Source organism: Simochromis diagramma, unplaced genomic scaffold, assembly GCF_900408965.1.
Source record: "Simochromis diagramma unplaced genomic scaffold, fSimDia1.1 OVJJ01000483.1, whole genome shotgun sequence".
Taxonomy (NCBI): domain Eukaryota; kingdom Metazoa; phylum Chordata; class Actinopteri; order Cichliformes; family Cichlidae; genus Simochromis; species Simochromis diagramma.
In genome coordinates this window covers 2,910,862-2,933,891 of record NW_024386835.1, presented here as the reverse complement: position 1 = coordinate 2,933,891, position 23,030 = coordinate 2,910,862, and the positions used below count along the sequence as shown (strand labels likewise).

At 40.9% G+C, this 23,030-nt stretch overlaps 1 protein-coding gene across 1 annotated transcript; it reads right to left on the bottom strand.

The window, feature by feature from the left end:
* Positions 1 to 3,899: 3,899 nt before the first annotated feature.
* esyt1b (extended synaptotagmin-like protein 1b) lies at positions 3,900 to 21,439 on the bottom strand. The gene is made up of 52 exons (XM_040028846.1): positions 20,775 to 21,439; positions 19,682 to 19,723; positions 18,635 to 18,769; positions 18,450 to 18,523; positions 18,285 to 18,357; positions 18,023 to 18,112; positions 17,803 to 17,858; positions 17,129 to 17,249; positions 16,862 to 17,038; positions 16,583 to 16,665; positions 16,349 to 16,397; positions 16,165 to 16,254; positions 15,958 to 16,053; positions 15,382 to 15,453; positions 15,206 to 15,292; positions 14,959 to 15,108; positions 14,710 to 14,811; positions 14,423 to 14,599; positions 14,087 to 14,172; positions 13,957 to 14,005; positions 13,678 to 13,767; positions 13,495 to 13,590; positions 13,325 to 13,396; positions 13,141 to 13,227; positions 12,902 to 13,048; positions 12,116 to 12,222; positions 11,845 to 12,025; positions 11,566 to 11,739; positions 11,397 to 11,479; positions 11,099 to 11,147; positions 10,918 to 11,007; positions 10,718 to 10,813; positions 10,388 to 10,459; positions 10,180 to 10,266; positions 9,927 to 10,073; positions 9,710 to 9,846; positions 9,248 to 9,356; positions 9,068 to 9,162; positions 8,775 to 8,910; positions 7,863 to 8,039; positions 7,687 to 7,769; positions 7,327 to 7,375; positions 7,124 to 7,213; positions 6,852 to 6,947; positions 6,685 to 6,756; positions 6,502 to 6,588; positions 6,218 to 6,364; positions 5,988 to 6,136; positions 5,275 to 5,406; positions 5,087 to 5,189; positions 4,795 to 4,844; positions 3,900 to 4,650 (listed from the first exon to the last, which is right to left on the bottom strand). The coding sequence occupies exons 1-52, from the start codon at positions 21,135 to 21,137 to the stop codon at positions 4,623 to 4,625; spliced, it is 5,490 nt and encodes a 1,829-aa protein (XP_039884780.1). The 5' UTR covers positions 21,138 to 21,439; the 3' UTR covers positions 3,900 to 4,622.
* Between the last annotated feature and the right edge of the window lie 1,591 nt (positions 21,440 to 23,030).

Genomic DNA, 23,030 nt, shown 5'->3' with positions numbered 1-23,030 from the left:
TTGCTCAGTTAAGATGGCTGTGGATACTAAACCTCCCTTCATTTCCAGAAAGGAAAGAAGATATCCTTTATGCGATTTTTATGTTGTTTGCTCGATATCTTGATATTCACAGTTCGTGTAAACTCAGTTGTGATAACTATCTACTGTCTCATATGATTCTCATACAGCACTGACTTGTTTTATTTTGCACTCCTTCAGCTATACAGGATGACGCTGTAAATAAAATAATTTATTGCAGGCTATAACTCCTGCAACAGGTGAAATGTGTCATTCAGAATACACTGTAATTTTCTGTTTGACATTTTAATTAGTCTAAATCAGAAATATTTTCGATAATATTTCACCAATTCTACTCATGTTTCACTTGCTATAGAGAATTTCTGGTGTTGTGTTTGTACTTTTATAAAAGAGCATTTCTTCCACCAAGTAAAAAAAAAAAAAGTGATGAACATTGTGGTCCCATCCTAAAAATGCTCTGCTATTCTTTGCAGTTACAAATACATGAAATCTTATTATGTAGATTCAATATGCAACGGAAAAGATACTTTAATATATAGTATTTCACATTTCCATTACAGTATAGTATTATATGTGTGTGTGTGTGTGTATATATATCATATTTAAATATATATATATTCAGAGCAACCAGAATGGTAGCATTAGCAGCAGCAGGGCACATATATATGTATATATCTACATCGTTCAGCATTGCCTCACTCAAAACGTGCAATGGGTGCTTCGACTTACGAAAGACCCTCGGGAACGAATTTATTTCCTAAGTCGGGGTTCCACTGTATAATGATAATTTCAACATAAAGTGCAGTTTTTCTTCTTAAAAAAATAAAGCAGAAACATAAAAGGTTATTTTACCAGCTTCACTTTAAAACTGAGTAACCTTAGCCAAAATTATTTTGTACTTTAGGCTAAAACAGTGATCATCGAACATTTTAGTGCAAAAAATAACAAACCCATTGGAATCACAATAAATCCATGCTTATTTACTTTCCGTCTCTTTCAGCCAGTTAGACAAACTAGCCTGTTCACATTTTCAGAGCTAAAGGCAGCTCTCTTTTTTGTTACTATGTGACCTGCAAGTGAGAACAGTCTCTCACAGGGGCAGAAGTTGCAGGACTAATCAAATATTTGCGGCTAGGACATACAACTGTGGGTGGGTCCCTGCTCGACTGGACCACCACTGCAGCGGGCTGATGGTGGATTCTGCTCTGTACAAACTCAGGGCCCTGTTACACGGGACTTCCTCAACTGAATCAGAGTCTGAAGACAATGAAGAGAGGAGGAGGCTCTTTGTCTTTGCTGGGTTCTTAATGGTGGCATCTTTACACTGTCCCTGCAGCAGGGCCTCAAGGCTGGTCCAGACCTCTTCTCACTCTCCCCTTGCAAGACACTTTAAATCCTTAAAGCGTGAGTCAAGCACAGTAGCTGTCTTGATCCACTGATGGTTGAGTGTAGCTGCACGTTGGGACAGGTCATTTATGAAGGCAGTCCTAAATTTTACCATGTAGTTTCAGTCATCATCAGAGACCACCATGGTGTGATGCAGGTGGCAGAAAGCAGGTAAAACCACTGAACATGAAAGATATGTCGCACCTCCAAGAAGCTTAGTCACAAACCTGTAGTAGACAGTCCAAGAAAGAAATTATTAATCTATACAATAACTGTCAACTATACAGCTTTTTGAAGAAACAGTAACAACAAGTTAAAAAAATAGTTTTACAGTGGCTTGCAAAAGTATTCGGCCCCCTTGAACTTTTTCACATTTTGTCACATTACAGCCACAAACATGAATCAATTTTATTGGAATTCCACATGAAAGACCAACACAAAGCAGTGTACACGTGAGAAATTGGAACAAAAATCATACATGATTCCAAACATTTTTTTTTTTACAAATAAATAACTGAAAAGTGGGTGTGCGTAATTATTCAGCCCCCTGAGTCAATACTTTGTAGAACCACATTTTGCTGCAATTACAGCTGCCAGTCTTTTAGGGTATGTCTCTACCAGCTTTGCACATCTAGAGACTGAAATCTTTGCCCATTCGTCTTTGCAAAACAGTTCCAGCTCAGTCAGATTAGATGGACAGCGTTTGTGAACAGCAGTTTTCAGATCTTGCCACAGATTCTCGATTGGATTTAGATCTGGACTTTGACTGGGTCATTCTAACACATGGATATGTTTTGTTTTAAACCATTCCATTGTTGCCCTGGCTTTATGTGTAGGGTCGTTGTCCTGCTGGAAGGTGAACCTCCGCCCCAGTCTCAAGTCTTTTGCAGACTCCAAGAGGTTTTCTTCCAAGATTGCCCTGTATTTGGCTCCATCCATCTTCCCATCAACTCTGACCAGCTTCCCTGTCCCTGCTGAAGAGAAGCACCCCCAGAGCATGATGCTGCCACCACCATATTTGACAGTGGGGATGGTGTGTTCAGAGTGATGTACAGTGTTAGTTTTCCGCCACACATAGCGTTTTGCATTTTGGCCAAAAAGTTCCATTTTGGTCTCATCTGATCAGAGCACCTTCTTCCACATGTTTGCTGTGTCCCCCACATGGCTTGTGGCAAACTGCAAACGGGACTTCTTATGGTTTTCTGTTAACAGTGGCTTTCTTCTTGCCACTCTTCCATAAAGACCAACTTTGTGCAGTGCACGACTAATAGTTGTCCTATGGACAGATTCCCCACCTGAGCTGTAGATCTCTGCAGCTCGTCCAGAGTCACCATGGGCCGCTTGGCTGCATTTCTGATCAGCGCTCTCCTTGTGCCTGTGAGTTTAGGTGGACGGCCTTGTCTTGGTAGGTTTACAGTTGTGCCATACTCCTTCCATTTCTGAATGATCGCTTGAACAGTGCTCCGTGGGATGTTCAAGGCTTGGGAAATCTTTTTGTAGCCTAATCCTGCTTTAAATTTCTCAATAACTTTATCCCTGACCTGTCTGGTGTGTTCTTTGGACTTCATGGTGTTGTTGCTCCCAATATTCTCTTAGACAACCTCTGAGGCCGTCACAGAGCAGCTGTATTTGTACTGACATTAGATTACACACAGGCGCACTCTATTTAGTCATTAGCACTCATCAGGCAATGTCTATGGGCAACTGACGGCACTCAGACCAAAGCCACTGTATGTACCTGCATGGCTCAAGGACAGTCACCAGCTTTTGGAGTTTTACCAGCTCTGATGGAGTTAAAATGACCAGCTTGTGCTTTTGTTTATCCAAAGCTGCAAAAACATCCTCTTGATTCCTTAGTATTGGAAGAAGAGAAATCATATCCAGCATTGAATTCCACAGTGTGGAAACATCCTGTATGAGTGGCTCTCTCTGTTACCCCAGTCTTCATTGCTCCTTGTGTAGTTCCTCCATATTAGCACGACTGTCTGTAATGCATCTAATTTTGCTTGCTTTTAGGTGTCATAAAGCTGTTAAATTTTACTTGAAATAGTCAGCAGTTGGAAAGTTGGATCACCCAATGCTAACTGTAACACATTTTCTAACCATACAAGAAATGGTAACACAAATATACACAATATAAAACGGTTACAAAATAGAATTAATAAAATTCATGATTCTATTTGTTTCTATTTGCTGTAGATGATTTTGACACTGTCACAACTTTTTATATGAACTGAGAATGTGGTTGTTTCTACCTTTACACACATCCTTTCATTCTTTATATTCTGAAATAAAATAAGCAAAAAAAAAAAATAGTTTTTTTAGATTCAGTTAGAAGAGTCAGAGCTTTTCATGTACAGTACACCTGCAGTAAACCTACTGTATGAGTAGAATAGCTGCCTCAAACAAGCAATAAGAAAGCAATTAAAAAATTAAAAGAGCAAAATACAAAAGGTAACAAATTTATACAGAAACAGTCTTTTGTTCTGCAGAAATGTGAGCTGTGCAAAATCTGTTTATTTTTGTTGCCATCTTTTCAATAACATTTTCCCACCTGATCAATGACCTTTGCAAATATACACAAATTAAACCATAACTGTGGAAATATGTGTAACACATCCTTAGCTGTAAAAAAATAACCATACAAAAACTATTTCCAAAGGCACTCTCAAAAGCTGCGTGGCAATGTGAAATATAAAAAAAATCCACCTTAAGCTGGTAAACAAAACAAGATTAAAATACTGAAATGGCATTAAAATTCATGAGTGATACATGAAAATCAACTAAAAGCTATAATGTTGCTGCACTTCAAACAAGATTTAAAACACTCTCACAGCAACAAGGAGCAAACAAAGCAATAAAATGTAACATGACACCTTCAGGCCACTTCATCCATCACTTTCTCTGTTCAGTCTTTAAATTCAATTTCTTCATATAATTTTCAATCATAACTTACTTACACCTTTTTTTTTTAACTTAGCTGCTTCTTTCTACTTATCTTTGGTGACTTGTATGTATGTGGTTGTATGTGAATACGAGAGCTGTGCACTTCTATACTAGATGCTATAACACAGTGAGCTGGGTGGATACAGGTAAGGCTGCCATGCTGGCACTGTGTGCAGAAGTACAGAGGAGAAGGCATCGGTGTGATTAGCAGCAGCAGGATTTGAATGATGACGTTTTCATCGCTGTACTACGGCATCAGCAAGCAGCGATTTCTATTCAGCTTCATCCTTGAGAGTGAACCTGGAAGATGAGGTGGAACAGTCATTGAATGATAGTAAGAGTTCCTGATGGTCAATAAAAATGGTCAGAAATAATGACCATCAAGCTTGAGCATTTGAATAAATGTAAATACAGTCTGGATGAAACCAGATCTCTTCTGCTCACCATTCTGTGACACCAGACACGAGGTTCACCTCAGCCAACTCGAGCTGCACCTAAAGAATGGGAATGTCATGTCAGCATCTGCATGAACACAGTTTCTGCCTGTATTCACAGCATTTCAGAGTGAAAAGATAAAACACATTTATGGAATCAATGCAATTTACGCTACCAGCTAAGGCACAGTGAGGAGATTGGAGTACATTTTACCCAACCGAATCTCAGTGTGCTGTTTGGCAGTATATTTAAAGCCATGTAACAGATGCAAGAAGAGCTACAAATATGATTTCAGTCTGACCTGTCCAATGACGTCTCGGCTTCTGAATGAAGAGGAGTTATTTTTCACTGATACACTGAGGCGTCTGAATCTTATCTCGTCCTTAGGCAGATCATACTCAAACCTTTAAGTACAAAAAGATTATTAAAACACTAGGTCAGATCTTTAGGGATAACAAAACCTACAAAGGAGAAAAAAGGTAGTGCAACCTTTCATTAAATTCTGGGTTGAGGTCTCTCTTCTTCACTCCTGTTTTTTTCTTAGTGGCCTTGCTTTTATCTGGCAGCAGCATGAGGGAGACATAGCTGTCCACACCATCCTTATGTTGCGACAACAGACCTCTGTGTGGATAAAAAAATAAACAATATAAAAATGAAATATAGCAAAGATGAACAAAAGTTAACTGTAAAAATGTTTTAAGACATGCCAGCAGGGGTGGGAGCACTTTGATGTTTCCCGGGAGTTATTTTGAGTTCATGAACAGTCAACTTCAAAAGCAAAAGTACAACAAGCAAACATGAGAAACTCAGATATAAGTATAAGTTGCAGCTCTCACTCCAAGTGTCCACTGGACAGGGGGTGCATTTCCTAAAGATGCTTCATTGTGCGTCTATTGGTAAAGCCCACAATGTCTATGAATATATTTTCTACCTAACAGAAAATCTGCTACCATTAGATCACTCATACCCTGGATAACTCTATTAAAATCTAGCATCTGTTAAATGAACATAAAGCATTAGCCTATAAAATTAACGGTCTCACAGTTCGTGCGAAAAGGTTGTCATATCATATGATGGAGACATTATTTTTCATTTAGTATGTTAGAGCAATACAGTTTCTTCTTCAATATATGGAGCAGTCAACATAGCATGAAATATTCTTTGAGTTATCATTAATAATTTAAATGTTTTGTTTCACACACCTGCAGGCGTGAACGATGACAATGAGCTTTCTCTCTTGCGAGGCGTATGAAAGAGACAGCTTCACCTGCCCGTTTCCAGAACTGCACCCAGAAGCAGCACAGGGCAAAGTCCCTGCACCAATCAAATCCGTCATTTTGGATGCCAGTATCTATAAAACACATCCAGGATAACAGTAAGAGTGCGCAGTAACGAGTCAACTCATTTGCTTTTATCTGTCAGATGTTATCACCTTGAGTTCAGCCCTAAGCAGGATTTGACTTTCAGGTGATGCTCCATCCAGATGGAACCACTGATCCTGAACCAGCTGTGGCTCTGCAAGCAGATTCTTGACAGGAATCACCAGAGATCCCATTGGCTGGTCCCAGCCACTCGACAACTGCGATGCAAAAGAGCGTGAGAATGAAAATCACCCCAATATTAGTACTCTTACATGTAAGCAAATTAAATCTGTACACAGAAATGAATGCAAGAAGTATGGCAAAAGTTAAAAACAGATGTAGATAAATATCTTACTTTCACCACAAGCATATCATGCTTAGGATCATGGACCACAAAGTAGAAAGACTCATTCCACTGAGGACTGGTACTGCGGTCACAGAGCTGATAAAGTGTGATGAAATGATACAATTAATATAGCAGTAAAAAAAAGCAATTATCACACTGAGTTGCAGAGCAGCATGAGAGAAAGAGCCTCACTTTGGTTTTGTAGGCTGTTTCACCCAGAACAAGCTCAGCTCCGGCTTTTGGTTCTTTTCCACTCTTCTTCAACTATGAAGCAAAAGAGAGGCATTCAAGTTACACAGCACGTGGGATTGTTTCTGTCAACTTGTGCACAGTGTATCAATGAACTGCGGGCGACTTACAGATAATGAATGTGCTCTGTCTATATGGACAAAGAGCAGAGCTGCAGCAGGGACAGCTTTGTTCTTAAAAGCCTGGAGAGACTGAAGCTGCAGCACCTGTGGCATGGAGCACAGCCAGTTAGGTCAGGTGATTATTTTGCAAAGTGAATATACCTTGTGTGGTGCTATGTTGCTCAACAGCATTCTAGGAGGCCGGAGGCATATTACTCCATGTTTAAATGAACAGAGCGAGGCTGAACTGAGTGAGTTTATTAACACGGTGCAGGGCCCACCTGCTCCAGTCTGGCTGCGTTTGACACTGCAGGAACCCACTCCAGTATCAAGTGAACCTGTCCAGATTTCACATCCTTCAGAGTGTACCACTGCAAGAGAGACAATGTTTGTTAGAGAAGCATGACAAACTCTTTGTACGAGGAAAACAGGCAACACTGAGTTAAAAACACACAGGGTGTGGCTCAAGGTTTGCATGACTAACCTGATCTGTGTACTGTGATCTTATGACCTCATTTAGCTTAATACTGAATCTGTGAACACGAATACAGGCAAATGATTAACAACAACACGAGTTTAAGTTCACATAATATGACCATGTTTACTTCAGGCTGATTTCCAGATGTCAGGAGTTTTAAGAGAAAGGCTTTGTGAAAAAAAGCAGTCAATACTGGATTAATAACAATAATGTAAATGGTATTCTCAATTAATTTTATACAGGTGGAAATTTGTTTTAAATAAAACAAAAATGTTTTATCTTTCATTTTCCATGGCTCGAAGTGGAAGCTGCAATCAAGCTAGACCAGTGAAACACAGCACTGATTCTTTAGAGTAGGAAACACACCTTCCTAGAAAGTCATCAGAATCTATATCCTTATCAAATGCTTCAAACTTGATCTCCTGGATGCTGTGCCCTTTCACAACGACCTGTTTAAAAGTAAGAGAAGCAAACATTTGTCAAAAAAACTACTTCAGACAAATCAAAGCTCAGATAATAAACAACAACCTTAAACAGCTTACCTCATACATTTCGTTCCATGTTGGGTTTAGATTCTCCTTGATAACATGGCTCTTGAATGCAACCTCGCCTACGTTGATCTTGACATAGGGATCGCTCTTGCCCTTCACCATCCCCCCCATCAGGTTATCCTTTGCAACCAGATTCTGGGCCTCCAGCAGGTGAATCCTCAGGAGCCCCTACAGCATGAAGACTGCAAGTGTTATACAGAAAGTACCACAGAACAGAGCATACGTTCGTTGGATTTATTAAGTCAGTGTATACATTTCAGTGTGATCCAGATCATTTCTGTCCTTCCCACGGAAGACTGGAAAACAGGAATTTCTTGCTTACTAGCTGTTAATCTAACATTCTTTTGTCACTTTCATAGATAAATCTTTAGAGATAAACAAATCTCTGATTGATGGTTAACTACTTAATGAAAACCTGTTTTTCTTGTTCAAATTAGCAAAGGATCCATCATTAAGAGTATCCTACATTATAAGTTGCGTTTGCAACATGCTCATTTTGTTTTAAGCCTCTAGATGTCCTTCTTCTTCCTTGAAGCTGGTATGACACAACAGAGGGGGCCATTCTAGTAGAGCTTAGAGTAAAATAACAGGAGGAAGAAGGAAAATCCTGCTGTGCAGAAAGAGACACGAGGGGCTGTTTAGAAACCCAAATGATAAGTTGAATCCCAGCAGCATCCATTTATCTAATTATCCCCACCGAATATCTGAGGACAAATGGAATCGCTGGGAGGATATTGTCTAATGTGAGTTAATGAAAAAACACAGGCTTAATGGAGCCCTACATTTCAAAACATTAGAATTAGACCTCCAGAATGATCTGAATATGTATATATGAACTCAAAAGCAAATTACATGATACTGCTTTCCTTTCCATGCTGATAACAAAGACAGAACTACACCCACCTCTTGAGCAAAGCCCTGGCTCGGGGTTGTGTGTGGTGGAAGAACCTGAGCAGGTTTGGGGATTTCAGGAACCACTTCTGGCTTTTTAGTGTCAGTGGGAAGACCTGCCACTGTGGCGTGAGCAAGATTGCCCAAACTGGAAATTCATTCATATCCAAACACACAGAAAATGGAGAAGATTTTTTTTTCTCATTATGTTTTTTTTTTCAAATTGTTTGTTTGAGGCAAACATGACAAAAATATGAAAAACTGAAGGAACAATATAGTTGTGTTTGCTGTCACGTGGAGCTCACCCTTCTGTTTGCTTTTTCTGTGGTTCAAAGTCTCCTCTGTCTGCTTTGTGGGGCTGTGTGCGGTGCTCTTCTGCATCTGCTGGCTTGTCCACCAGCTGAGCAAAATTACATTAATGTTATGAAGACGAAAACAGACATCTGGGGCAGAGTAACAACTGACTTTTGTGTGATGTGACTCACTGCGGCAGCAGGGGATGGGTCATGTGCTGGTTCAACATGAGGAGCCATCTCTGTAGCAGTTGCAGGATTTGCTTCAGGTTCTTTAGGCTGGTTTGATACTGCAACAGACCTAAGAGCAACATTATTCTAAAAACATGAAAGTCTGGAATAAAGCTTGTCAGACATAATACCATCTGAATGATGCGTCCTGTGCAGTCCTAGTGCAACTATGTCTTTATATTTAAGTGGTATATGACATCAAGGAGCACGTTTCCTATACCTTCACTCACCAACAGGGAGCACACTTAATATCTTCTATTTATTAAGCTTATTTATGTTTAAATTAAAGGTGTATGAACTGCTTATTTTCCTTAGCAGCACTTCTAACTTTGGTTTTAACTGTTTTTGAATAAGACTACAGTCTCGGGTACAGCAGCATTAGCTTCAACGTGAGATTATAGATTTCACACGCAAATGACTCACTTGTGCGTTGGCATCTCTGAACTTTTTTCCTCCTTGCCAGCTGCTGCGGATGCCTTTTCTGTGTGGGTGCTGGTGTCCTCTTTCTTTACAGTGGTCACAGTCGGCCGTGGAACTTCATCCATCCTCGAGTTAAGAATCTGTTAATGACACATTTTCAGTTGGGGTTCCTTGATGTCAGTCACAGTAACACTAATGTAGAGTGTACATATCTTCATACCTTGAGCTCAGCCCTCAGGAGGATCTCGCTTTCAGGTAATGCTCCATCAAGAGGCATCCACTGGTCCAGGACCAGCTGTGGTTCAGAGAGAAGCTGTCTCACAGGAACTACCAGAGATCCCATTGGCTGGTCCCACGCACTGGAGAGCTACACAGCGAAAGGACACATTTGTGATATCAGTCAGCACTTGAAATGAAGAGGGCAGCAGCAGACTTTAAAGGCTATTGTACTGTAACAAATTCAGTACATTTACCTTTATGATGAGCATCTCCTCTTTGGGATTGTGTACCTTGAAGTAGAATCCTTCGTTCCACTGAGGAGCACTCGTGCGATCGCACACCTTCAGGCAGAAAATGCATAAAGAATAGTAATAAATTATTTCTCTTTTTTAAAAAAAAAAAAAAAAAAAATCAGGTGTGAAGTTATAGTATATTATGTCCCATATATTATTAATTTCATACCTTAGTTTTGTAGACTGTGTTACCAAACACCAGCTCAGCTCCAGCCTTGGGCTCCTTTCCACTTTTTTTGAACTGTACACAGAAATAAAAAAAGATTAGATTACATGAATAGTTTGAATTCCTTTCATCTATTTTCTTAACTTCTCCAATTCAAGTGTGATCAGAGTTTATCCCAGCAGACATTATTCTCCGTAATTATGACATCCAATACTATCTTATAAAATATAAAGTGTTAAAAGTGGCAATTTTTCACTTTATGTGCGTAAACGAACTCATAATCAAACTGTCTATCATAATGATTTTCACTGTGCAAAATTACAAGGGACTCACAGGCAACGAGTGCGCTCTGTCCACATAAACAAAGAGGAGTGCTGCACAGGGAGCGGCCTTGTTCTGGTAAGACTGCAGAGACAGCAAATGCATTACCTGCAGCAGAGAATCAAATAAAAAATACATTAGTGACTCAGCACCGATGTGCACAGCGAATCAGAGAAGGAGCATTTTGTTTGTGTACAGAAACATGCACTGACTTGGTCTAGAGTGTTATTATGGGACACTGTTGAAACCCACTCCAGGATCAGACGGACACGCCCAGACTTTACATCATTCAAGGTGTACCACTGAAACAGAGGTGCTCAAACATTGGATTACAGTTTATAAATGCACAAAATGCGTACACACATTTAGTAAGAAAATATCTACAATACCCACCTGGTCTAAGTACTGGGAGCTGATTATGTCTGCCACGCTGATTTTGAATCTAGTCAACAAAGAAGATTATGCACATTATGCACAATTCCTGTTTCAGCGATTCTGAATTTAGAAATAGTGTTTTTTTTTTTTTACTAGTGTACTGTGATAAACATCATCTCATGGTCGACTGACACTGTTTTTTTTTGCCAGTATACACATTTGTTTACCAACTGCTATGCTCAGGTAGTTATCTTTGTGTGATCTGACTCCTCTGACTCAGTTCTGAACAAGTGTAGACCTCCACATTAGCCCCTACCTGCCCAGGAAGTCATCTTTGTCCATGTCTTTATCATACAGCTCCACTTGCATTTCCTGTCCTGACTGAGGCCTCAAAACCACCTTAGAGAACACAAACAAGTTTAGTCAAAGTCACAGATGTTAGGTGGTAACAGGCCTTCTGATTTTATGCAGCCCCTCATACACACCTCATACATCTCATTCCAGACTGGGTTGAGGTTTTCTTTGATCACGTTGCTCTTAAAACTTTCTTCACCGACACTGATCTTAGCGTAAGGGTCACTCTTGCCTTTTGCCATACCCATCACTTTATCTTTGGCAACAAGACTCTGGGCCTCCAGCAGGATGATCCTCAGCAGACCCTAAAGGGAGGGATATTTTCATCCATGCGGCTTTTTAACAAACAGGATTTTGTCGTGCCCTGCTTCTCGTATCTGCTTCTGTAGATCAGTGTGTTGTGATGTTACCTGACTGGCAAAGCTGATGTCTGGGGAAGTATGAGGGGGCTGTGTTATGGCAGGACTTGGTGATTCTTCTTCCGTCTCATCTGGAATCGAATCAGCTGCCTTTTTTTTGGCATCGGCATCTTCATGCGAAGTCACCGAAGAGACAATAGTCTCCACGGGAGGAGTGTCTATTGAGCTCGACCTAAAAACACAGCGATTAGAAATCAGTCAAGTTTAAGAGCCAGAATTCCCTCTTAAACAGAAATAGACTTTACTGAATAAATAATCTTACTTGAGCGTTTTTTCTGTCTCCTGTTTCTGCTTAGCAGCAGAAGGATCTGACACCGCAGTCACCTTAGTTTTATCAGCGGTAACAGGACATTTGCTTGGAATCAGCATCTGTAGTTAAATGGACATTGTTCTAAATTAACTATGTTATTTATTACACAGTCATTACACCCATTGCAAAAACAAATTAGAAAAAGAACAAAAAAAATGAGCAAAAAAGGAAATAAAAGAGAGAAGTCAGAGAAAGGGGCTTATCGCAAAAACAAAAGTTAATGATATTCACTTATTCATATGAAATATGTTAAATATTTCGGTCTAAACCAACATAGTTAAAACTGAAGATTGATATTTGTATCTGCAGTGATTTAAATTAAGCATAGCTTTGTTCTGCCACCTCCTTTGGCTGCACTATGCTAACATGGAAAGCCATGGGCAGAGGGCGCAACAGCAAGAATAATAACAAGAATACAGAGCAGGCAACAGTGACAACAGCTATGACACCGATATGTCACACAAAGCAGGATACTAGGAGCTGGAGTAAAGGAGGGTTGCAAAGCAGCTTGCAGGGGTTCAGCAACTAAAGCGGCTCATATAGTGTGCCCTATATGAGCCCTCAGAAACTGTGGACTGGCACTGAGATCAACTGATATGTTGGGACTGAAGCTGAGCTTGATGCTCTGACTCACTTAAACTACAACTATGCTTGATTTAGAAGATAACAAAAAAACAAAAAACAAACAAACAAAAAAAAGTTGAACTGAAAAACTGAGAGAGACAAAGACTGACATACCTTGAGTTCAGTTCTCAAAAGAATCTGGCTCTCAGGTGAGGCTCCATCCAGATGGAACCACTGGTCCAGGACCAGCTCTGGTTCAGAGAGCAGCTCTCGAATAGGAATAACCACAGAGCCCATGGGTAAGGTCCAGCTATGGGAGAGCTGGAAAAACACAATATTTGGTATTAACAACTTCTATATGAGAGATCTGTTTACATGAGGATAAGTTTTATAATACACCGAAGTCATCTTACCTTAACAAGAAGAATAGCCTCTCTGGGGTCACGAACCAGGAAGCAGAATGCTTCATTCCACTGAGGTGATGTTGTACGATCACACACCTTAAGACGAGACAAAAGAGTCAATCCATAGAGTTCTTTGCCAATCTTAGTACTGAAAGAGAAGCAGAAGTATCAGGATGAGGGCTTGAAGTCTTACTGTAGTTTTTCGAGACTTTGCTCCAAGAGTTAACTCTGCTCCTACTTTTGGATCTTTTCCACTCTTCTTCACCTGCAGGAAGAGACAACAGTCAGTAATATTTATTTGGAGTCCAAAGGTCAGCTCCTAGTTCTACAGTCTGTCCTACAAAGCAGTATTAAAAGACTTACTGACAATCCATCTGCCTGCTCGACAAACACAAACAGCAGGCCTGCCGAGGGAACTGCCTTGTTCTTGTAGGACTGTTGGGAATAGAACTGAAGAACCTAAAGATGCAGGAAGCAACCACAGAATATAAATCAAGCTCAGCACAAGGTGTTCATTAATCCGTGGCTTGTTTCGATATTACTGACCTGGTCCAATCTGTCTGACTCTGAGGCTGTTGAAACCCATTCCAATATCAGGTGTACACGACCAGACTTCACATCACTGAGCGTGTACCACTGAAAAATAAAGAGAAATCATTTTAATGTCTGAACTATCTTTAATTAAGTAATTTTAGAGAAAAAGTTCAAGCAGATCTATCATTTGCATTTTTCTAAAATTTCATATGTGTCTGTACCTGAAATACTAAAACTCTATGTAGGTGGCTAATCACATTCCTACAGGCTAACACTGTAGCACATGCCCACCTGATCAGTGTACTGAGCATCAATGAGATCCTTTAGACTGATCTTCAGCCTGCATGTCAACACATACAAGATGAGTATAGATCATGTAGATGGTAATAAGCATTGTGATGCTTGATTTAGATATAGTTACCTGCCCATGAAGTCATCCTTCATGTTGATGTCTTTATCAAAGACCTCCAAATGCAGGTCCTGGCCTGGAAGCTGGGTTAAAATAACCTGAGGGGCAAACCAAGTACACATCTCAAAGGACCCTTTTTAACTAATTACACTGCAACTAAATGAACTACTCAGCCAAAAAGCAGCTGAAGACTTGTCTTTTTAAACTTGGATTTAGATTTTATTTTAAAATGGTTCTCTGGTTCTCTGTTTTTATTTGATGTGAACCACTTGTCTTGAAATAAAATTCCTTACTTAATTACACACAAAAGCGCAGATTATTCTTTAAAATTTTACAGCAATTTCTTACCTCATACATCTCGTTCCAGGTGGGGTTAAGATTGCCTTTGATAACTTCGCTTGTGAATGTTTCACCCCCAATGCTGAGCTTGACATAGGGGTCACTCTTGCCTTTCACCATGCCTCCCATCAGGTTATCTTTCGGAACAAGATTCTGACCTGCCAACAGGTGAATTCTCAGCAGTCCCTGAAATAAAAATGTGCATTTTAAATTTTTTAAAAATAAAAAAAAATACTAGCAAGATCCTAAGGGCTATCAAGTAAAAAGAAAAAAATAACTGAACTGTCCTGTATTACCTCTGTAGCGAAGCTAGGATGGGCAGAGGTCTGCTGGGGGAGCTGTTGGGATAAGCTGGAGGACACATCAGATGGAATGCGCTCTTCGTCTAACCACAGGACCTTTGGTGAAATGGGAAAAAGGAGAAGCAGAAAGACAAAAATTCTTAATTGAATTTGGAATTAATCACTTCCTACACTCCACTTTTTTGTTAGTGTGTTTATTAGACATTATAACAGTGCAGGATCATAGGTCTTAGTCCCATTTACCCTGAGAATCGCATTGAGGTAGATGCGACTGGCTGATCCAGAGTTTTCCAACTGGAACCATTGGTCCAGAGAAAGATTGGAATTTGATAAGAGACGGGACAACGGGATGGTCAGGTTTCCCAGCGTCTGCACACGGTCAGCATCCTTCACCTAATGAAGAAAAGACAGTTCAACACCATCACCCGTCAGATTATCAAAGATGAGTTTTATTGCATAGTAAATGGTACATAATCTCATCATCTACTACCTGAATGTCTATGTCCTGGTTGCGAGGATCGTGGATGAAGAAGGTAAAAGCTTCTTCAAACTCTGGATTAATGGTTGTGTAACAAGTCTAAAGAGAAGACGGAAAAATGTGCATATGACAAAAAAATAAACAAAACATATCAAGAGAATTTTAAATGGCTTTCCCAGGAGATGTACCTTGCTCTCTCTAGTGACGTCCTTCACAGATAACTGCACCATGGGATTGGGCTCTTTATTTCCCTTCTTCATCTAAAACGTACACAGTTGCAGACAGATATGAATACAGAGTAAGACACTGACATTCTGTAACCAAGAGCAGCACAACAAATAGATTTATCTACTATTATAAGAACATGAGGTCGGTCACAATGAAAGTATGTGCATGGCTACCATAGCAACAGCACAAATAACTGAAATGAAGCACCGTGCTGCATGGCACAATCAGGAAGTCTAAGTTTGCAAAGAGAAAAAACAATAAGCCGGGGGTTTTCTTCCAAAGTTTCTTTAACTTTTGTTTTTCTTCTTAAATATATGACAAAATTAGAAGAGTCTGAAAAGTGTGTAACAGTTTTGGATAGAGTTACCCATATTCATCAACAGTGGAACAGATTAAACTGGGTTTGAGGCCAAGGCAACAAACTTGTGGAATGTGAAACAAATAGCAGTTTCAGCTCAGTTAGTTTAACCACACACAGGAAGCAGCTCTGAGCTGTGCACGAATGTGGGCACAGAAAGCACACTTATTTGACTCACAGGAAGCGCCTCAGCCTTATCCAAATAGATAACCAAGATGGCTGAAGAAGGGAGATCAGCATTCTTGTTGGTGATGCTCTCGTTCCTCTTCAGGACCTAGATGATGATTTTACAACATTTCTTTTAGTGTAATTGTTTGACAACAAACACAAGTCTCCTCGATGACACACAAAAAGCTGATCATCAGTGAAAATTAGACACTCAGACCTGCTCTAGTTGATCAGTGCTTGGCAGCAAACTCAACCACTCTAGCCTGAAGTGAACCCGTCCAGAATCTGTGTCCTTCAGAGTGAACCACTGGGAAGACACATTCAGACATACTTTCACCGTCTTATGATTAAAAAATCATCCTCAGTGTGGCAAAGATAAAAAACGAAAACTGCTCACTTACATCATCGACAACTATGGATTTCTTCACAATGCCCAAATCCAATTTGGTCCTATAGGGAGGAGGTGTGCAAGACAAGAAGGATTAAAAACAAAATACAGTAGTGCAATTTCAATGATCAACAGAACAGAAAGGAGACTCTGTACATTCAAAGTACTTTTCCCCACTGTTCATGCAGGTGACAAATGAAAGGTGACAACATGAGATTCAACCAGGACATGAATTATGCATATGTACCTGCCCAAGAAATCATCCTTGTCTGGGTCTTTGTCATATACCTCAACCTCCAACTCTTGACCAGGTACTTCATGGACAATAACCTGATGTACGGAACACAAATAAGGACATGACGACTGACAAAGGGGCTTGTATGGAATGAAAATGAACAATGCCAGTGACTGATATATCAGGAGAAACACTCAAATACAGAACAAAGTGAAATGATGTGTGAAAGACAACATTTTCCAATTTACGTGCTGATGGTTTACAAAGAAAACAAAAAACCTTTCTCCTCACCTCATACATCTCTCCCCACTTGGGGGCATCTGTGTTGTCAATGTGTTTGGAGGTGAAGGTCTGAGGTCCCACCCTTAATATGGCGTAGGGGTCAGACAAGCCTGCCATGACCCCTTTCACATAGTTGTCCTTGGCTACTAGTTTCTGTGCCTCCAGTAGGTGGATGCGTACAACACCCTGAGAGAGGAGAAGAGGTTCATATACTAGTGTTTTAAAGCTTGAAGTACAATTGTAGTCTGAATGTGCAAATGAATATTCAGGCCTTACCCTGGGCAAAGGAGAGCGTAGCTGGGCCACAGGCAGGCCGGGAACCAGCGGGACAACCAGGCGGTTGGGCAGCACCAAGAAGGAAGCGATAGCATCCATAATCATGCTGTCTGACATGACACTAAAACATAGAACAGAGTAATATTTCAGTGGCAGCACTAAAAATCATTTAATTTTCATTGTACAATAAAAGTAAATTATTGAAACGACATTTTTGAAGGGAATATATTGTACTTTCTTTAGTTTCTCTTATAAATATACTGTTAATGTTGCATGCACATCTTAAATATGAGAAGTTTCAAACAATGAAGTCAGCCTATGTACAGGTGATTCCTCTGAGCCAAACGATCTTGATCAGGCTCACGTCACTAAAATGTTCATCTCTTGCAAGCAGAGACAAGCCCACTTGTCTGTTTATGAAGGGCATTAAATTAGCAGAAATTTGCCTTGAATTTGCAGAAGGGAAGAGAGGTAAAGCTAAACTGTGGGGCTTTACAAAATCACTGCATTGGATGAGTAGGGATTATTTTTAACTGTGAATCATGATCATGCAAAGCTTCTTGAATAGTGTACATGAAGTTGGAAACATTTAGTGGAAACAAGCAGACTTGGTTCCCTTTAAAGGCTGTGGTTATTAATAATGTGTAAAGCAAGATTTTTTCAGCATGACTCACTTCAGTCCAGGAATGTCCAACAAATTAGTCAGTCCAGTCCAATTGATGTCTAGTTTCTGGGAAGAGATAAGAAGGAACCGTGTAGAGCAATCTATAAGGACTGATAGCAAACCAATAGCATACAAGACTATAGGACACGTGTTATTGACAGGAATGGGGGTTGGAAGGTGCAACAAGAGAAGGACTAATGGAGGTGAATTGTAAATATAAATTGACCTACAGGCCGACGGATGAAAAACATAGAGACTGCACCCACAATGGGCACATCTCCAATCAGAGGCTCAAGGATCACTCGCATCATCCCGTGTAGCTGAAGCAAAAGAGAAACAGAAAGGCCAATTATCACTAAATAAAGAAAAGCAGATTTTCTTTGTATTTGACTGAATTCTGGGTCTTTAGATTGGCATTTAAAAGCTTTACATGAAATGGTTGTCTAATAATGTCACCACATAGTAGTTTTAAGCTTGGATAAGAAGACAAACCTGTATGCCTTTGACTCCAGCTTTGCAGAAGTACCGTTTCACTTCAACATTGATCTCCACGTTGCCAACGTAGCTGAAGATATAAGCACAAAAATGTCACCAATATGATCACCCTGGAAACATTCCAGTAAAGAGAGAGTAAAAAGCAAAAGAGTAAAAAGTCACCTAATATACAGATCCAGCAAGACTTGTCCCTTGTCATTTTCTGTGTGTGCCTTGATCCCTACAACCTTCATGGCCTAAAGCAAACATAAAGGACATTTGTTTGAACAGTATAACTCCATCATGCATCACTTGTGTGGATCTTTGCTGCAAATCCATAGCATTGTGTAAACTCTCAGTGTCATCACCTTGTCTCCCATGTCCACCTTGGTAAAGCTGAGGGTCTGGAGGTGGCTGCTTGAGGCTCGGATAGAAGGAGCGATGGTTTCTACCAGCAGCTTCTCGAGGTACTGGCCGACAAAGGGCCACACCTGCTGCAGGACCTGGCCAGGATATCAAGCACATGCTTTAATACGATGTTTTTATCTTTCATAAACATAACCGAGACGACTGCTTCAAGTAAACTTTCGCCTTCTGTTTGAAATACCAGAAAGAATGACAGAGACAGCTGCAGTGAACCAAACCTCCTCAGCTGTTTGTGTTCTTGTTTGGGGTCACAACATGCTGTATGACATCTGTGGTCTAGATGTGGTTCTTTCTGCACAATATTAATACCGCTATGTAAACCTGTGCAGTCTTCAGTCTATTGTCAATGAGAAAGAATCTAAAAACAGAGCACAGTTTGCTTGCGTGCCTCTGACTTTGTCAAAAAAACAAAAACCCCACAGTTGGTTAGAGTCTGGCATAAGTGGAGAATGAGTCATCAGCTGCCTGCTCTTATGGCGCATGAAGCCTGAGCAGTAAAGCAATCTGCTGACCTCCCCTCCAGTAAGCAGTCTCAAACCTCTGCTTTGTCTGCTTTCTAATGCTTACGTCTTGTGATCCTGCTATCTTGAATGCTTTTTATTTCTTTATGTCTGTATTAGAGGCCTTTCTCTAGGCTAGAAGAGCTAGAAGGAGATGGGGGTGGGGCTGCAGGGTTTCTTTTTAGTTTGGAGAGCTATGTGGCTCCTCCTCTTTCCTGTGAGTCTGGTAGGCTGCAATGAAATGGAAATGTTGAGTGGGCTGTCTGGCACCGGGCCTCCCCTCTGCAGTACAGACAGAGTGGCCATAATGGTGGGGGTGTGGCCTTTTTTCCACTAAGGTAGCAACAGTACTTATCAGCGAGCACACACCAAGTGTCAATCAACACAACAGCTGGGCTGTTGAACGGCGTGTGTTTGCTGGGCTTGAGGGAAAATGGACAGTTGTACAATAAAATGATGAAGAAAAAGAGGAACTTGTTGATGTTTTACCTTATTCAGCCATTCAACCTTCTCAACATCTGGAAAGTTTACCTGAAGGATAGAAACAGAGGGCAGGGACACGCTTAAATTTTATATAGAAACTGATAAACAAACAAGAGGAAAGGGAAATGATTCATTCACAGATGACCGGTAACTTTGTTGCTATCACAACAGTGCTCTCTCCCTGAGGGTTCAGACTGAAAAAGCTTTTCAAAAACTATACAAAAAAAATGGATGAAGATATGTTATATAAAAAGATCACTTTAAAAATGATGTGGCTATTACACATTAAGCATTGTAAGTCATTTGTCAAGATACTTTTGCAATATATGTGCTTGAAGTGTTTCCCCCCATGCATATTTCATAGGTTTCTCTCAGACAAAGCACTGCCACATGACAATGTTGAGAAATCTGTTTTGAACCTTTCAGTGAGGAGATGCATTCTGTCTGGTTATGCACGCAATCATTTTAATCACTCCTGAAACAGGAACCCACAGAACCTCACTTGGGTGTGGCCAGATACTCCTAGATGACAGAGGCACATGTGGGTTTCTGAATTTGCGTTCTGTCTACAATTACTACAAAGATGTACTATAGACTGCAGGTCTAGTGTCCTCACACATTCTCCATTCAGTTTTGATTAGACAGTTTGAGTGTTTTTGGAGCTGTTTTTGAAGCAACAATCCCCTTGTGTGCTTTTAGACATGTTTCGTTTTAAAATTAAACACGTGTGCAATGAATTTAGGAAGTGTCTTTGTATGAAAGGAAGAGGGACAAAGAGTTCTACAAAACTGCATACTCCTTTGAGGAGCTAAAGAGCAACGGTGCAGCAAAGTTTTTCAAGGCTATACTAGGCTGTGGTGCATGCCATAGTTCCATTGCAGCAAATAATAATTACTGGTTGGGGATAAATCACTCAAAAATACTCATTACACCCTACAGTAGCCTCTGTAGTGGTATTGTGATTGCATGGTCCAGTGCCAGGCTTTGCTTGATTTGTGTAATGTAAGGTTACTCTAGGCCAAAGTGGGCTAAGGGGGAGACAGTGCAGCAGCAGAAAGTTTAATATGCTCTCAGACCATCAGGTACATTCGTGTCTTACCCATGCAGGAAGGTCTCGCTTGATTTTGGACACTCTCGTGGATGTGTACTCTTGCTCGTTGTCGAGCAGCTGTATGGCTGACTTCAGGCGCGTCTCCTTGCCTTCTCGGGCATGTTTCCATCCCGTGTAGATCATCATGCCGAACACCAGCAGACTGGTGCTGACCCGATAGTATCCGGCAAGGTAGACGGGCAGCAAGGCACCCAGGCATTTCCCAAAGGTCCAGAGTACCGCCACTGCACTTATCCCCTTGGGTTTGTCAGTTTCTGCCTCCACGTTACTCATGGCTTTCTTCTCGCCGTCGCCTGTGCTCGGACACTCGGCGCCCTTGGATTCGCTCGGCTCCGGCTTGTCGCTCTGCATTATGGTTATCTTCTAAAACCACTAAAATACCGCAAGGCTGTTCGCTGAATGATATTTGCTGTCTTTAAAACGGCGATCGAACTTGCCTAACACTTAATCTGCGGTTTCATGACTCGTGCGAGCCACTGCCTGAACAAACGCACCGCTGCTGCGCGTCAGCTTTACGAGCACCGCCGCTAATTCGCCGTTCGCGAGTGTTGCATTTTTATACGGACTACAATTAAAATGTGATCGCGATCGCTGGATTGGATCGGTAGTATTGATTGAGCACAGATCTCGGAGAAGTCCCCGAAAGCTGCTGCTCACCCAGTCCCGTTAGCTGGATAAAAACACGCCCACTAAAAAGGCGTTTTTGACTGTTTGCGGCGTCAAATTACCCAGTCACTGTTATTACTGCAGCATTATGTAGAAGTTCGTAAGTTTCCTATAATCAAACTATCCGAAAAAAAAGTATATGTCTGATGAAGCACAGACCACCCATTAACTCAACAATACACGCTTGGAAATACTTCCTACTGCTTTATCATCTCTCCCCAAATAGCGCACAGGCCATTGCCATAATGATTTCAGTAAGCAGGGTTGGATAGTAACTGTCATGATCCAAGCAGCCAGGAACACACAGGCACAAATGTAATCTTCAAAAAAAATGGGTTTATTATACCCCCAAAAAGGACAAGATGATTACAAAATTTCAAAATAACAAAAAATAAAGTTTTTAAGAACCAAGTGGGCCCATAAAAGAGGTTAACTTAACAGACCGCTACTCAAAAATCACTTAACAAAAACATAACTCAACAAACTGACCTGCCCAAATGAGAAACAGCTCCAGTTATATAGCAAATGAATAAACCATTATATACACCAAAGGTGAAAACTAAAGAGATAACAGATAACCATCATTCAAGAAGAACCCCATTCCCCCTGCATGATCACAATAGATGGTCCAGTCCACTTTATTGGCTTCTGCATTTAAACCAGCTCCACCCTCAGCCTCCTCTTTCAGCCAAACCAGGAAGGACTGGAGCAGAGGTCAGGTAACTAAGTATCTCAGTTGTGTGGTTGCATGCATCCATCACACACTCCCCCCCTTCAGCAGTGAGCTGGAACAGCGAGAGAGATAGTCCGCTGTGCAGTTGTTCTTGCCTGCGATATGCTGAATGGTAAAACGGAATGGCTGCATCGCAAGGTACCATCTGGTGATTCGTCCATTCGTATCCTTCATTTTCTCCAACCACTGGAGCGCCTTGTGGTCCGTTTCCAGTGTAAATTCCCAGCCTAGGAGGTAATACTTGAGGGAATCAAGTGCCCACTTGATTGCTAAAGCTCCTTTTTCCACCGTTGAATATCTCATCTCTCTTGGGAACATTTTACGTCTAATGAAAGCCACCGGGTGTCGCTCATTGGGTGGTCCCTGTAGAAGAACAGCCCCCAGACCCCTGTCAGAAGCATCAGTTTGAAGAATAGAAGGTCTCTCAAAATCTGGGCTATACAAGACTGGAGTCTTACTGAGTGGTTGCCTGATGTCCCAGAAAGCTGCCTCAGCCTCCTCCGTCCACTGAATCTGGTTAGGGCACCTAGAACCTGTTAGATCAGTGAGGGGAGACGCCCTGGCAGAGAAATGAGGGATAAATCGGTGGTAGAACCCTGCCATGCCAAGAAATTATCTAAGTTGTTTCCTTGTCTGTGGCAAACTGCAGGATTCAATGGCACTGATTTTGCTCACTTGTGGTTTTATCACCCCATTACCTATGACAAATCCCAGGTATTCAGTTTCAGCCTTGGCAAAAACACATTTTGCCGAATTAGCAGTCAGCCCAGCTTCTCTGAGACGCTCTAGTACCTTTTCTAGATGTTTGAGGTGCTCCTCCCAGGTTTGGCTGTAAATCACAATAT